Source organism: Giraffa tippelskirchi, chromosome 4, assembly GCF_054371585.1.
Source record: "Giraffa tippelskirchi isolate mGirTip1 chromosome 4, T2T-mGirTip1v1.2.pri, whole genome shotgun sequence".
NCBI lineage: Eukaryota > Metazoa > Chordata > Mammalia > Artiodactyla > Giraffidae > Giraffa > Giraffa tippelskirchi.
The window spans coordinates 3,019,699-3,034,938 of NC_137278.1; the positions used below are offsets into that span (position 1 = coordinate 3,019,699).

The 15,240-nt window shown below is 60.3% G+C and overlaps 1 protein-coding gene across 14 annotated transcripts in view; it reads left to right on the forward strand.

Annotated features, from left to right (window-relative positions):
• The window catches only part of KCNT1 (potassium sodium-activated channel subfamily T member 1), a 72,421-nt gene that overhangs the window by 36,370 nt on the left and 20,811 nt on the right, over nucleotides 1-15,240 (forward strand). For 9 of the 14 annotated variants that reach the window (XM_081590597.1, XM_081590596.1, XM_081590598.1 and 6 more), the window contains 9 exons: nucleotides 2,763-2,842; nucleotides 3,402-3,501; nucleotides 9,610-9,666; nucleotides 11,000-11,048; nucleotides 11,138-11,197; nucleotides 11,409-11,483; nucleotides 11,551-11,634; nucleotides 12,231-12,325; nucleotides 13,331-13,511. In XM_081590597.1, coding sequence (XP_081446723.1) covers nucleotides 2,763-2,842; nucleotides 3,402-3,501; nucleotides 9,610-9,666; nucleotides 11,000-11,048; nucleotides 11,138-11,197; nucleotides 11,409-11,483; nucleotides 11,551-11,634; nucleotides 12,231-12,325; nucleotides 13,331-13,511 — 781 coding nt within the window. Of the gene's footprint in view, nucleotides 1-2,762; nucleotides 2,843-3,401; nucleotides 3,502-4,886; nucleotides 4,928-9,609; nucleotides 9,667-10,999; nucleotides 11,049-11,137; nucleotides 11,198-11,408; nucleotides 11,484-11,550; nucleotides 11,635-12,230; nucleotides 12,326-13,330; nucleotides 13,512-15,240 lie in introns of all 14 variants that reach the window. The other 5 variants (XM_081590604.1, XM_081590608.1, XM_081590609.1 and 2 more) reach the window with 3 other exon arrangements.

Genomic DNA, 15,240 nt, shown 5'->3' on the forward strand with positions numbered 1-15,240 from the left:
TCTGGTGGTTAAGGTGCCATGCTTCTAGTGCAGGGGGCACAGGTTCGATCCCTGCTCAGGGAAGATCCCCCATGCCACACATTGCAGCCAAAAAAAAAAATGAAAAACCAAAAAGTGGAGGTGGTTCTGTGGATTTCCCCAGCACGCAGGCTCAACTTCCCAGGCCAGGCCTAACTGGGTGTCCATAGCTGCCCAGGCGAGGGGACTGACAGGTGATGTAGGTTTCTTGTCCACATCAGTTACTAGGAGCAGTTACTAGTCCACTAGTTACTAGGAGTAACTGGTCCCAGGTCAGCCATCCTGACCCCTGGGTCTGGGCAGGGACTTTCAGGGGAGAGGTGCCCAAGTGGAGGGCATGAGGGGTGGGGACCCCTTCCTGAGGCTTCGCTGTAGAGGCAGGAGGGTGAGGGGGCATGTGGTCCCTCCGAACACGTGCACACCACTCAGGGGCGTCTGCCCCTGACCTGGCCCTGGCCCAGCTCAGGTTGTCTGAGCCCCTTCTTCACAGAGAAGGTGTTTGACCAGCTCCCCCCAGGGACCCTCGGGAGCTCCGCTGACCCGGCCCCAGGCAGCAGCTACAGAGGGGGCTGGGGTTCAGGTCTATTGGGGTACACTGGAGTGCAGGGGGGTATGCAGAGATGTACTGGAGTGTAGTGTACAGCGAGGCATGCAGGGGTGCAGTGCAGTGTGCTGGGGTGCACTGGGAGTACTAGGGTGCCACGTACAGTGGGGTGTGCTGGGGTGTAGTCTACCCTGGGGTACACAGGATACAGTGGTGTGCTCCGAGATACACTGGGGTATTAGGAGCCGTGCAGGCTTCCCTGGTGGCTCAGATGGTAAAGAATCTGCTGTCAGTGCAGGAGACCCAGGTTCAATCCCTGGGTCAGGACAATCCCCTGGAGGAGGGCATGGCAACCCACTCCAGTATTCTTGCCTAGAGAACCCCATGGACAGGGGAGCCTGGCAGGCTACAGTCCATGGGGTCAGAAAGAGTCGGACACAACTGAGTAACTCACATTCATGAGGAGTACGCTGGGCTGTGATGTACAGTGAGTGTGCTTGGGTACAGCGGACAGTGGGGTACACAGAGGTGTGTGGGGCGCAGGGCAGTGTGCCGGGGTGGGCGTATCATTGGGTGCACTGGCGGTACAGGCCCATCCCCTCTCACAGAGGGCTAACAGAGATGTGCAGGGGGTGCTCTGGGCTTGGACCCTGCTCTGCGGGAGGCCTGTCCTGCTGCCCCGCTGACCACACTGCACCCGGACCTGAGGGTGGGGAGGCCTACACCACCGTCACTCCCCCTGGGCCCTTCTTGAGCCCTGTGACCAGGGGTGGCCGCTGTGGTCAGGCCAGGGCCCCCCCAGCTGCGAAGGTCAGGGAGGTGCTGGGGCTCTGCCCACGGCCCCTCCCTCGGGTCCACCACGTGGGCAGGTACAGATGGCTGCTGCCGGAACGTCAGGTCTGTTTCACGTGCTTTGGGTCGAACAGGCTTTGGGGAGCGATGAATATTTTAAACACTTCTTGAAGATGATGGGGTCACCAGCCCCTGGCAGAGCAGTGTCATGAAACTTTCAAGGTGACAGCAGCATTAATTTCTGCATTGATCAGAGCTGGAGCCTGGTCAGAGGGGGAGGATGTTCAGAGCCCCCCGCTCTGAATGGGGTGGGAGTGGGGAGCAGGGGCTGGGACCAGCGTGCGCCTCACCTCTGCTTGTGGACCACTGTCCTGCATCCCACCTCCTCCACCCAGCCCTCCAGGATTCCTTGGGCAGCACAATTCTGCCTCCAAGGTGCTGGATATCTCTGCCTCCTCCCACAGAGCCGTGGGTGAGCCGCTGCCTCACCTGGACGGCCTTGTCCCACCTCCACAGCATCTCTGAGGGTGGCTCACCTCCACCTGACATCTGGGTAACCTGGACCAGGCCTTTCTGGCCCAAATCCTCGCCCCAAATCCCAGGCTGTCGGTGCCTCTGTCCGGTCAGGGGGCAGGGAACAGCGATGATGCCCGCGGGCCGCTCTGGGGTCCTGAGACCAGCCTCCATTGTGGCTGAGGCAGCCTGGAATGGAGGCCGTGTGGAGTCAGCAGGTGCCAGCCCCACTTCTGGGAGGAAGGCAATGCTAGACCTTTCCCGCACGAGAACCTGGCAGCAGGGCTGTGGCCGTCCTGCCTGCTGTCAACACCGGAGTTCTCACTGTGGTGGAACATGATGCCCCGGCTGGCCACAGGGGGCCTGCACCTAAGGTGGGGCAGCGGCCAGTCCTCCCAGGCCCCGCCTTACCCTGGTTGACTGGATGGCCCTTCCCCCATCTGCCTCCTCATTCAACAGGCTGCTCCTGCCAGTCCGTGCGGTCTGTTCCCTGGAAGCTGGGCGCCCACCCTGGGGCTCAGGGTGTCTGAGGATTGTCTAGGGCAATGGCCGTGGCTGGAGGGGCCCCACTGCCAGCCCTGACTGTCCCATGGGCTGCAGCAGGCCTCTGGGCACAACCACCAGAAAAGCACCTGGCCATCAGCTTCTGGAACATTCTGTGCAAAGCATATGGTGTGTTTTGAGTCAAGGGCCAGCCACTCAGGCCACCTGTAGTCCTGGCGGCCGCCATGATGGCCAAGGCTGGGAGCCTTGAGTATGTGCATCTGCGGGGCCTGGAGGGCCCTGGGTGCTGGGAGGGAGGCATCCGGCCGGCCCGTTTGCTGGGGGCACGTGAGGATGTGGGGCTTTGGGCTGGAGCCCCCTGGCCCCAAGCCCACGCCTTCCTGCCCCCCAGGGTCCAGGTGGAGTTCTACGTCAACGAGAACACCTTCAAGGAGAGGCTTAAGCTGTTCTTCATCAAAAACCAAAGATCCAGTGAGTGGGGTCTGTGGGGGGGGCAGGGCAGAGGGGCACTGTTGGAGTGGGCGGGGCAATGGGCGTATTCCTCATCTCAGCTCCTTGCCACCTTCCAGGGTGGAAGATGCTGGGACCCTGGGGGGATCCCCAGGGCTAGCCACGGCCACCAGGGGCACCAGCTCAGCCCCCCACCCCACAGGGCTCCCTGGGACCACAGTGTGGCCCTCCCCTTTGCCCTGCAGGCTCCTTCCACCTGCCTTCCCAGTGGGAGCCTGGCCACCTGGGATGCAGGATGGGGTGCAGAGGTGGTGCCCGTGGGTCCTGGTCCATCGATCTGTAGGTTGCTCCCTCATCCCCCAGGCCTGCCCCCAGGGCCAGCAGCTCAGGGACCCTCCACACCACAGCCATGAGGTGGGAGGGTGTGGAGCCTCTCAGAGGCCGGCCCAGCAGAAACCCCCCCAACGCAGACCACTCGGTCAGTGTTGGCGGGGACAGCCGAGGGCAGCGGCCCAGGTGCAGAGTCCCAGCCTCTCCAGGAGCCCTGACCACTTCCTGCCCCACCCGCCCCCACCCACAGGCCTGAGGATCCGGCTGTTCAACTTCTCCCTGAAGCTGCTAACCTGCCTGCTCTACATTGTCCGCGTCCTGCTGGACGACCCGGCCCTGGGGATCGGATGGTGGGTGACCTGCGGGCCGGGGGCTGGGCCTTCCTGTTGCCATGACAGAGGCTGATGGGGTTTGCACAGGGGTCTGTGTGTGGGACCCCCCTCCCAGAGCCATGGCCAGGACATAGCCCTCAGGCTGGCGCTGATACCAGGTATCCCTGTGGACGGCGGCTGCACCCGGGCCTGGACAGAGCTCTCCCAGAGGGTCTGGGATGCCCCCTCCCTGCCCACCCAGTGGCGCCTGGGGGTCTCAGCGAGGGGCTCTGGCTCCGCCAGCTCCTCCTGGGTGGGTGGGGATAGCAGGCCTCAGTGGGGAGAGGAGGTGAGCCCCTTTCTCTGGGTTCCTCCGGTTCCCCCAGCCCCCTCCGGCCCTGTGGCCTCTCCCTCATTTACACGGAACCCCTGCCGCGGGGCTTCCAGCGGGGCCATGGGCACAGTGCCTGCGCCTCCCAAAGCCCAAGAGCCCACAGCTGGACGAGGTGCTTCCTGCCTCGTGTTGTCCAGAGGGCCCTGCGCTCCTGCTCGCGCTGCTGGTGGGAAGCAGTTTTCTGCCCTAGTAGCTGGTGGGGCTGGCTCTCTGTGCCCATGTCTGACACATCTCAGGGATGCCTGGCGTGATCCCTTCTCAGCACCACTTTGGTCCTGGTGGACACTGAGCTTGGGGCACGCAGGGCTGGGCTCGTCTGCAACTAGGTCCTCATCTGCCCTGGGAGCCTCTCTCAACTCCCTCACACTCAGATTGGGGTTCCAGAAGGTTCTGGAATGGTCCTCTCTCCTGTTTCTCCTTTTTCTGGGAGTTTCCTCGACTTCCTGTCCAGCCCTCTAGCTGAGATTTTCACTTCTGCTCCCGTATTTTATGATTTCCAAGATTTTATGATTTTTTGTCATCTTCAAGCGTCAGCCCCGCCACAGATGTCCTGTCGTCGGCATCTCTGGGCTTTGTCTGAAACCTTTTCCTTTCTTATATGTTCCTCTTCTGCTCGGTCTCTGGGCTTGTGGGCAGGGGACTTCCTCAAATGTCCAGCCACTCACACTAAGGGTGGGCGTCCAGAGGCCGAGGGCCCTGCGCTTGAGGTGCAGTCCGTCACTTGTCTCCCCAGCTCCTCAGAGCAGATCCTTCCCCTCCTCCCTGGAGCAGAGGGCCTGGCCACTGGGCTCCTGCTGGCTGAGTTGGGAAGGAGGCAGGAGTGAAAGGTCACCGTGCAAGCGTGCATCTTCCCCACCCCCACGTGCAGTGGGTGGGGTCGCCAGGCCAGACTCTTTCACCTGCTCCTGAGAACAGACCTCAACTTCATCCTGAGTGTGGGAGGGCAGGTCCCACCGTGGTGGTTTGAGAAGGGCTGTAACTGACTTTGAGAGCACTTTTCTGGGTTCATCTCACCTTCCCCCACCTCCAGAGACATCGAGGCATCTGGCTTAACATCCCCAGGGAGATCAGGTCTGTTGTATTCACTGCACAGCACCTGGCATAGGGTGGGTGGGTGGGAGAGCAAATGGACGGATGGGGGCTGGTAGAGGCATGGGTAGAGTGGATGGATGGGTAGTGTGTGGATGGATGATGGTGGATGGTTGGATGGTGGAGGGTGGATGGATGGAAGATGGATGGATGGATGGATGGGTAGTGGGTGGACAGATGATGGTGGATGGATAGAGGATGGATGGATGAGCAGATGGATGGATGAGTGGATAGAAGGGTGGATGGTGGGTGATGTAGGGATGCTGGATGTGGATGGATGGATGGATGGGTCAAATGGATAGATGGGTCGGTGGGTGGTGGATGCATGGAAGGGTGGCTTGTGACTCCTATAGGTATTGAGTTTGCAACAACAGGCTCAGGTGCAGGAGGAAGTGGGCCAATTGAGAAAAAAGGGGGAGGGAGCCACCTGTTCCCGTGGGACTCCATGAGAGTGAGGTCCTGTAGCTCGCGACCCTGCCTCTGGTTAAAATCTGGGGCAGAACTAGCACGGCGGCCAGGCCCCTGCCACCTTCCCAGTGGTGGGCGTCCCAGTGGCTTGGGGAGGCTCCTCTTCAGGAGTGACTTAGGGAATGTGCTTCTTAGAGTCAGCACACGGGGCAGGAGCGTGGCTTTCACTCCGTGTTGCAAGCACACTGTTCAGCCTCATTTCAGTAGCTCTAGCCTCCGGGAGGCCCTGAGGGCTCCAGGTCCATCTCTGGCCACGCACAGCCCTTCCCCTGCCGGCAGTCGGGGTGGAGCCACCAGCCCCCTCCCCGGGCTCCCCGCCTGTGTTCTCCTACCCGGCTGGCCCCTCCCGCTGCCCCTCCCCTGCCCTCCCCCTCCACCTCAGAGACCCCCCTCCTCAGAGACCCTCCTCCTCCGAGACCCTCCTCCTCAGAGACCCTCCCCTGCCCCTCCTCCTCAGAGACCCCCCTCCTCAGAGACCTTCCTCCTCAGAGACCCCCCTCCTCAGAGACCCTCCTCCTCAGAGACCCCCCTCCTCAGAGACCCCCCTCCTCAGAGACCCTCCCCCTGCCCCTCCTCCTCAGAGACCCTCCTCCTCAGAGACCCTACTCCTCGGAGACCCCCCTCCTCAGAGACCCCCCTCCTCAGAGACCCTCCTCCTCAGAGACCCTCCCCCTGCCCCTCCTCCTCAGAGACCCTCCTCCTCCGAGACCCTCCTCCTCAGAGACCCTCCCCTGCCCCTCCTCCTCAGAGACCCCTCTCCTCAGAGACCTTCCTCCTCAGAGACCCCCTCCTCAGAGACCCTCCTCCTCAGAGACCCCCCTCCTCAGAGACCCTCCCCCTGCCCCTCCTCCTCAGAGACCCCCCTCCTCAGAGACCCCCCTCCTCAGAGACCCTCCTCCTCAGAGACCCTCCCCCTGCCCCTCCTCCTCAGAGACCCCCCTCCTCAGAGACCCTCCCCCTGCCCCTCCTCCTCAGAGACCCTCCTCCTCAGAGACCCCCCTCCTCAGAGACCCCCCTCCTCCGAGACCCTCCTCCTCAGAGACCCTCCTCCTCAGAGACCCTCCTCCTCAGAGACCCTCCTCCTCAGAGACCCCCCCGCCCCTCCTCCTCAGAGACCCTCTGCCTCAGAGATCCTCCTCCTCAGAGACCCTCCCCTGCTTCTCCTCCTCAGAGACCCTCCTCCTCAGAGACCCTCCCCTGCCCCTCCTCCTCAGAGACCCCCCTCCTCAGAGACCTTCCTCCTCAGAGACCCTCCTCCTCCGAGACCCTCCTCCTCAGAGACCCTCCTCCTCAGAGACCCTCCCCTGCCCCTCCTCCTCAGAGACCCCCCTCCTCAGAGACCCTCCCCTGCCCCTCCTCCTCAGAGACCCCCCTCCTCAGAGACCCTCCCCTGCCCCTCCTCCTCAGAGACCCCCCTCCTCCGAGACCCTCCTCCTCAGAGACCCCCCTCCTCAGAGACCCCCCTCCTCAGAGACCCCCCTCCTCAGAGACCCTCCCCTGCCCCTCCTCCTCAGAGACCCCCCTCCTCCGAGACCCTCCTCCTCAGAGACCCTCCTCCTCAGAGACCCCCCTCCTCCGAGACCCTCCTCCTCAGAGACTCCCCTCCTCAGAGACCCCCATCCTCAGAGACCCTCCTCCTCAGAGACCCCCCTCCTCCGAGACCTTCCTCCTCAGAGACCCCCCTCCTCAGAGACCCCCCTCCTCAGAGACCCTCCTCCTCAGAGGCCCTCCTCCTCAGAGACCCTCCCCCTGCCCCTCCTCCTCAGAGACCCCCCTCCTCAGAGACTCTCTTCCTCAGAGACCCTCCTCCTCAGAGACCCTCCTCCTCAGAGACCCTCCCCCTGCCCCTCCTCCTCAGAGACCCTCCCCTGCCTCTCCTCCTCAGAGACCCTCCCCCTCCCCCTCCTCCTCAGAGACCCTCCTCCTCAGTTCAGTTCAGTTCAATCTCTCAAACTCTATGACCCCATGGACTGCAGCATGCCAGGCCTTCCTGTCCATCGACAACTCCTGGTTTACTCAAACTCATGTCCATTGAGTCGGTGATGCCATCCAAACATCTCATCCTCTGTCGTCCCCTTCTCCTCTTGCCTTCAATCTTTCGCAGCATCAGGGTCTTTTCTAATTAGTCAGTTCTTCACATCAGGGGGCCAAAGTATTGGAGTTTCAGCTTCAACATCAGTCCTTCCAGTGAACACTCAGGACTGACTTCCTTTAGGATGGACTGGTTGGATCTCCTTGCAGTCCAAGGGACTCTCAAGAGTTTTCTCCAACACCACAGTTCAAAAGCATCAATGCTTTGGCCCTCAGCCTTCTTTATAGTTCAACTCTCACATCCATACATGACTACTAGAAAAACCATAGCTTTGACTAAATGGACCTTTGTTGGCACAGTAATGTCTCTGCTTTTTAATATGCTATCTAGGTTGGTCATAACTTTCCTTCCAAGGAGTAAGCATCTTTTAATGTCATGGCTGCAATCACCATCTGCAGTGATTTTGGAGCCCAAAAAAATAAAGTCTGTCACTATTTCCACTGTTTCCCCATCTATTTGCCATGAAGTGATGGGACCAGATACCATGATCTTAGTTTTCTGAATGTTGAATTTTAAGCCAACTTTTTCACTCACCTCTTTCACTTTCATTAATAGACTCTTCAGTTTGCTTTTTGCCATAAGGGTGGGGTCATCTGCATATCTGAAGTTATTGACATTTCTCCTGGCGATCATGATTCCAGCTTGTGGTTCATCCAGCCAAGCGTTTCTCATGATGTACTCTGCATATAAGTTAAATAAGCAGGGTGACAATACACAGCCTTGACGTACTCCTTTTCCTATTTGGAACCAGTCTGTTGTTCCATGTCCAGTTCTAACTGTTGCTTCCTGACCTGCATACAGGTTTCTCAAGAGGCAGGTCAGTTGGTCAGGTATTCCCATCTCTAAAAGAATTTTCCAGAGTTTGATGTGGTCCACACAGTCAAAGGCTTTGGTAGAGTCAATAAAGCAGAAGTAGATGTTTTTCTGGAATTCTCTCGCTTTTTCAATGATCCAATGGATGTTGGCAATTTGATCTCTGGTTCTTCTGCCTTTTCTAAATCCAGCTTGAACATCTGAAAGTTCACGGTTCACGTACTGTTGAAGCCTGGCTTGGAGAATTTTGAGCATTACTTTCCTAGTGGGTGAGATGAGTGCAACTGTGCGGCAGTTTGAACTTCTTTGGCATTGCCTTTCTTTGGGATTGGAATGAAAACTGACCTTTTCCAGTCCTGTGACCACTGCTGAGTTTTCCAAATTTGCTGACATATTGAGTGCAGCACTTTCACAGCATCCTCTTTTAGGATCTGAAATAGCTCAACTGGAATTCCATCACCTCCACTAGCTTTGTTCATAGTGATGCTTCCCAAGGCCCACTTGACTTCGCATTCCAGGATGTCTGGCTCTAGGTGAGTGATCACACCATCTTGATTATCTGGTCATTAAGATCATTTTTGTATAGTTCTTCCGTGTATTCTTGCCACCTCTTCTTAATATCTTCTGCTTCTGTTAGGTCCATACCATTTCTGTCCTTTATTGTGCCCATCTTTGCATGAAATGTTCCCTTGGTATCTCTAATTTTCTTGAAGAGATCTCTAGTCTTTCCCATTCTATTGTTTTCCTCTATTTCTTTGCGCTGATCACTGAGGAAGGCTTTCTTATCTCTCCTTGCTATTCTTTGGAACTCTGCATCCAAATGGATATATCTTTCCTTTTCTCCTTTGCCTTTCGCTTCTCTTCTATTCACAGCTATTTGTAAGGCCTCCTCAGACAACCATTTTGCCTTTTTGCATTTCTTTTCCTTGGAGATGGTCTTGATCCCTGCCCTCCTCCTCAGAGACCCTCCTCCTCAGAGGCCCTCCTCCCCAGAGACCCTCCCCTGCCCCTCCTCCTCAGAGACCCTCCCCCTGCCCCTCCTCCTCGAAGACCCTCCTCCCCAGAGACCCTCCTCCTCAGAGACCCTCCATACAGCCTCTTCAGGGTGGAAGCAGGCTTCCTTGTCCCTGACTGTTAGAGTTCAGACGCCCATCTGAGATGTGGGGTCTGGCCCTGGGTTGGGAAGAGTGCCCCCCACACGCCCTGAGCCCGTGGCAATCCTGGAAGGGTCCGGTCCCTTTAGGGGCAGTGCTGGGAGGGGCTGCGGCGGCCAGCTCCTGTCTCTCCACAGCTGGGGCTGCCCGAAGCAGAATTACACCTTCAATGAGTCGTCCTCCGAGATCAACTGGTGAGTGTGCCTCCCAGCTCCCGCTCAGAGGTCCTGGGCAGGGCGGGGTGGTGTCCGGGCCCCCAGGACAGATGCCCAGTCACAGCCAGAGCGCCTCCTGGGATCCCCGGAGCCTGGCCGAGCAGTAACAACACTGGGGTGGCCCCGCGGGGTACAGCCCCTGAGACCCTAAGAGTGACAGCGGGTGTCACCAGGAGCCGGCTTGGCCCAGCGCCCTTCTGTGACGCCCTCCAGCCCCAGGGGCCCTGGATGAGAGGAGAGACAGGGAGGACCTGCCAGAGGGTCGGCCGCTGCCTCTGCGATTCATGAGCCTTTGGCCAAAAAGAGCAGGTGCCGCGGTCAGGCAGTGAGAAGTGACCCCGAAGCGGCGGGGGTGCCTGGGCCGGAGGTTAGGATGAGCTCCAGGGCCTTGGCCACCTCCCTGATGGAGGCTTCTCCCTTCCAGCCTCCCCACATCCATAGCCCCCCTCTCGGCCTTACTCCCTCACCCACACCCCTCCCCTGGCACCCTGGCCCAGCCTTGCAGGTCAGTCCTGGCCTTCCACAGCAGCAGGATGGATCTGCCAGGCCCTGGCACTGTTCCCAGCCCCTCAGTTGGTCCCACTCCCACCCGGTCACCTGTCCCTGGGAGGCAAGAGGGTTAGGATCGCAGGGACACATAGGGACAGGCCAGCCCGTCCCTTCACACCTGGCTCTGGAAGCCCTTCCTTTCTGGCACAGTGGGGGCAGGACAGCTTCTGAGCCCAGCCCGACTCCCACCCAAAGGAAGGCCTGGGGATTTCAGTCTCTGTGCACTGGTGGAGAAAATCACTACCTGACACCCCGGCTGCAGAAGGAGCCCCCAAGGGTCAGGCCTTGGCCATCTGGGCCTGGGGAGGGTGGGCAGGGCCAGCATGGAGCTTGGCCATCCGTCCCCAACTGCTGGTCTCACTCCAACCTTTGTCCAGAGGCTATGTCTGGGCAGGGCCACTCCCTCCCCCATGTCACTCTCCTCAAGGGAGCCACGTGGGTTAGAGTCAAGGACCTGAGGTCAGGAAACCTGACAGCATGGACGACCAGCACAGCCCCCGTGCAGGGGCACAGAAACCTGGATGAGAAACAGTGGCCACCTGGGGCTGCTAAGCCTGTCCCCAGAGCGGCCTTGCTCAGGCCCTGGTCTCACAGCCCCTCCCCAAGGCCTCCTTTCTGGAGGAACCCCCCCCTCCCCTCTCGCTCTCCGCCCCTCAAGGGCAAGGCTGCCGCCCACTGTCCAGCTCAAGGAGCAGCCTGGGATCAGCGGAGGCCCGGATGGCTGGGGACCCTCAGCCTGGGCCTCACCTCCCTCTCTCCCCAGGGCCCCCATCCTGTGGGTGGAGAGGAAGGTGGCTCTGTGGGCCATTCAGGTGAGTGGGGCACGGAGGGCACGCAGCTCCGGGTGGGCCCTGCTGCCCCCCTGGCCCTGCTCAGAGGCTCCGTTCCCACCCTACCCCAGGTCATCGTGGCCATCATCAGCTTCCTGGAGACGATGCTTCTCATTTACCTCAGCTACAAAGTGAGTGCCCCCAGGCCTGGCCCTGCCCCGGAGGTCCCCTCCACTGACACCCTCCGCCGGCCCGCTCCTCCAGCCCCTGGCACCCCTTCTCTCAGCCCCCGGTCTCACCCTCTGACCTCCCACTGGCTCAGTTTCTCTCTCTCAGCCCCCGCCCCACCCCGGTGCTCTCTCCCCACCACCCGCTCTGAAGCCCACCCCCTTGGCTCCCCAGGGCAACATCTGGGAGCAGATCTTCCGCGTGTCCTTCATCCTGGAGATGATCAACACGCTGCCCTTCATCATCACGGTGGGTGAGCCGCCGGCCGAGGCGGGGGCCGCCGAGACCCCCGCCCCCTGACCCGTCTCCTCTGCAGATATTTTGGCCGCCGCTGCGGAACCTGTTCATCCCCGTGTTTCTGAACTGCTGGCTGGCCAAGCACGCCCTGGAGAACATGATCGTAAGCCCCCCCCACCCCCCAACCCCACCACTGCCTCACCTCCGTGAGGTTCCCCAGGGCCCCGGGCACAGCTTGCCACACCCTGGTCCCAGCCCATGGGAGCTGGCCCGCTCCCCTTGGTGCCCAGGAGGCCAGGGTGACCGGCGGACACACGTGTCTGTCACCACGAGATGCCCCCACACCTCCTTCCTGACCCCGAGCCCCATCCCTGATGTCCCGGGGACAGTCACCCAGGCCTGTCCCTGACCCCCAGAATCATGGCTGGGGGAGGTAGAGGGTGAACGTGCACGTGAGAGTGGGTGGGTCCCAAGACCCAGGGTCACGGGCAGCCCCTGTGCTGAGCAAGGACCGTTTCCTCCCAGGGCACCCCCACACACACCCACCAGCCCAGGCCTTGGCTCACCCCCATCCCAGCTGCAAAGGGAGGGGTCGGGGCTGAGGTCACGGCCTCTGGCCTATACATGGCGGGGAGTGAGAGAGCTAAGGTCAGATGGAGCCCTTCCCCTGCTCGCTCACCTGTGTGTGTCCGGGACCTGCGGCGGGAAGGGCCCTGGGCTCCATCCCATCCAGGCTGAGCGCCACGTCCCGTCCCGCAGAACGACTTCCACCGCGCCATCCTGCGCTCGCAGTCGGCCATGTTCAATCAGGTCCTCATCCTCTTCTGCACCCTGCTGTGTCTGGTCTTCACGGGGTGAGTCCCCATAGGCGGCTGCCTGCCCGTCCCAGGGAGAGCCGGTCCCCTGCATCCAAGAGGCCAGGCGGGCCTCAGGGTGGTGGGAGGCAGCCCGATCAGGACGGAGGGTCAGGAGGCAGCTCGGAGCCCACGTTCCAGACCAGAGCTATCCAAGTCCAGCTCCTCCAGGGTCCAGGACATGGCGTGGGGAGATGCACTGGCTCTCAGTCGGGTGGGGACCCTGGGCTCAAGGCCCAGCTGAGAATAAGGTCTGGGAGCCACCGGAGTGAGAGGTAGGGGGCCTGGAGGGGAGACGCCGTCCCCCTGCATGCCTGCCCCAGGCCAGGACAGGGGAGGCCCCAAGGCCACGAGCCTCCTACCCTCCCTCCCCCCGGCCAAAAAAAACCCACACAGACCTTAGTGGAACAGGCTGGGGTGTCTGCAGGGTGGGAAACTCCAGGGTGATTCAGCCCACCCCCTCCCCACAGCCAGCGCGTCTACCCTGGGGAGGGTCCCTGTGTGCTGCCCTGTGTGTGCACTGTGGGCCCCCCAGGCCCTGCCAGCAGCACCTCCCAGCCTGGGGACAGGACGTGGGGCCACGGGAGTGGGAAAGAGGACTGTCCAGCTCTGTGCTGGCCAGGGGGCTGCGTGTGCCCCATGCCATCTGACCTCTGGGTAAGGATGAGGTTTTGAGGTGGGTGGCAGGCAGGGCTCACAGCCTGGGCGGCCACATCAGCCCCGTCGGACCTCAAGCTCACACTGAGCCCACGTAGTGCTATGTCCACTCTCAAGGCCGATTTTCCAAGGGCCTCAAAGGAGCCTCGGGGCCAGAAAGGAAGGCCGGGTAGAGGGGATGTGCTGGGCATGCCTGCTCTGTGGGCCGGGGTCGGGAAGCACCCAGCTGGACTCAGGCCCAGGCTGGGGGCCGTGCAGGTGATGAATGACAAGCAGCCGCGGGCAGGCAGAGCCTCACTCCAGGATCCAGGTGGCCGAGGTCCCACCGCCACCCCTCCCTGGGTCTAGGACCTGCGGCATCCAGCACCTGGAGCGTGCAGGTGACAATCTGTCCCTCCTGACGTCCTTCTACTTCTGCATCGTCACCTTCTCCACTGTGGGCTATGGGGACGTGACGCCCAAGATCTGGCCGTCCCAGCTGCTTGTGGTCATCATGATCTGCGTGGCCCTGGTGGTGCTCCCGCTGCAGGTGAGCCCCGCCCAGGAGCAGAGCCAGTGCGGGCCTGGGATATGGCTTCCTGCGGTGCGTGGGTGGGTGGGTGGGTCTGTAATCAGTGAGGCTGCTGCGTCAGGACAGGGTGGGGAGTGGCACTCTCAAATGGCTCCCCAGGACCTTTGCTGACTGTGGAGAGGGAGGGGCTGCCAGGGTCTCCGGCAGGCTGGGAATCAGGAGTCCTCAGCCGGTGCAGCAGCAGCTGCGAGGACCATGTGGCACACAGCTGGTTCCTGTCTCCTGTCACCTGTCACCAAGGCCGATCTGCCAGCTGAGCACTATGGGGGCAGTGCGGGACCCCACCTGTGTTTAGATAAAAGATAGAGGCCCAGAGCGGGGGCCAGGCAGCTGTACGCACTGCCCCCTGCAGCCCTTAAGAGGGCACGAAAAGGTCCAGGGAAGGATCAGGACAGACTATGGGGAGCCAGACCTTCTGGTGGACACTTGGGGTTTGGAGGGATGGGGGCAGCGGAGGCACCTAACTGTGGCTATAACGGGGCCCAGTTCACCCAGGGGGTCCTCTGCTGACCTTGAGCTCAACTCCTCACCCCCATTCCCACCCTCACCCTATAGCTCAGAACCCTAGCCCCAGCTGACACCCTCTCCTCCCCACTTCCCCCAATCCAGAGCACAGTGTACCTGCCAGGAAAGCCAGTGTCACCCTCTATCAGTGATGAAAAAGGATGGTCCCAGTTACTATCCGGCATTCTTCTTTTTTTTTTTAATTTACTATTTCTTTATTTGGCTGCACTGGGCACGTGGGCTCTTCGATCTTCATTGTGACATGCAGGATCTTCCGTTGTGGCACGCAGGATCTAGTTCCCTGACCCAGGATCAAACCCAGGCCCCTTGCACTGGGAGCTTGGAGTCTTAGCCACTGGATCACCAGGGAAGCCCCTGTCCTTCATTCTTCCTTAAACCACGTTCACCAGTTAGTTCCTTAGAGATGATGACAGTGAAAACGCCCACCGGTAAATGTCCCTCCCAGAGTAACAGTGACAACAGCTGACAACATCCTCCCCACTCGGGGCTGAGTTGTCATGTCGTGCTTCCTGTAGCTGTTGGAACAAAGCACCTCACAAATGAAGGGTGAGGGCTTGAACCACAGGAATCTACTCTCTTACGGGCTTCTCCAGTGGCTCGGTGGTCAAGAATCCCCCTGCAATGCAGGAGACCCCAGTTTGATTCCTGGGTTCAATCCCTGGGTTGGGAAGGTCCCCTGGAGAAGGGAAAGGCTACCCACTCCTGTATTCTGCCCTGGAGAATTCCATGGATTGTATAGTCCATGGGGTCGCAAAGAGTCGGATGTGACTGAGCAACTTTCACTTCACTAATTCTGTCTGATCTCATCTTAATGCATTACATTCGCAAAGACCCTATTTCCACATAAGGTCACATTCAAAGGTTCTGGGTGAACAGGATTTCAGGGGTCATTGTTGGATCCCCTACAGCTAGGCCATCTGCCCCTCACCGCAGCCCTGGGAGGCAGGAGATGTTGGGCCATTTTGCAGATGAGCTGTGCACCTTGACACGTGGGGCTGGAACCCAAGTGTCTGCCGTCAGAGCCCCGACCCTGCACAGGTTTCAAGGATCACCCTGGGGTCTCTGGCCCCTCCCAGCAGGACCCAGTTCTGTGCTTCAAGGCCACAGGGTCTTGTTACTAGAACCTAATAGGTACTCAATAAATTCAGTGAGATGATCTCAA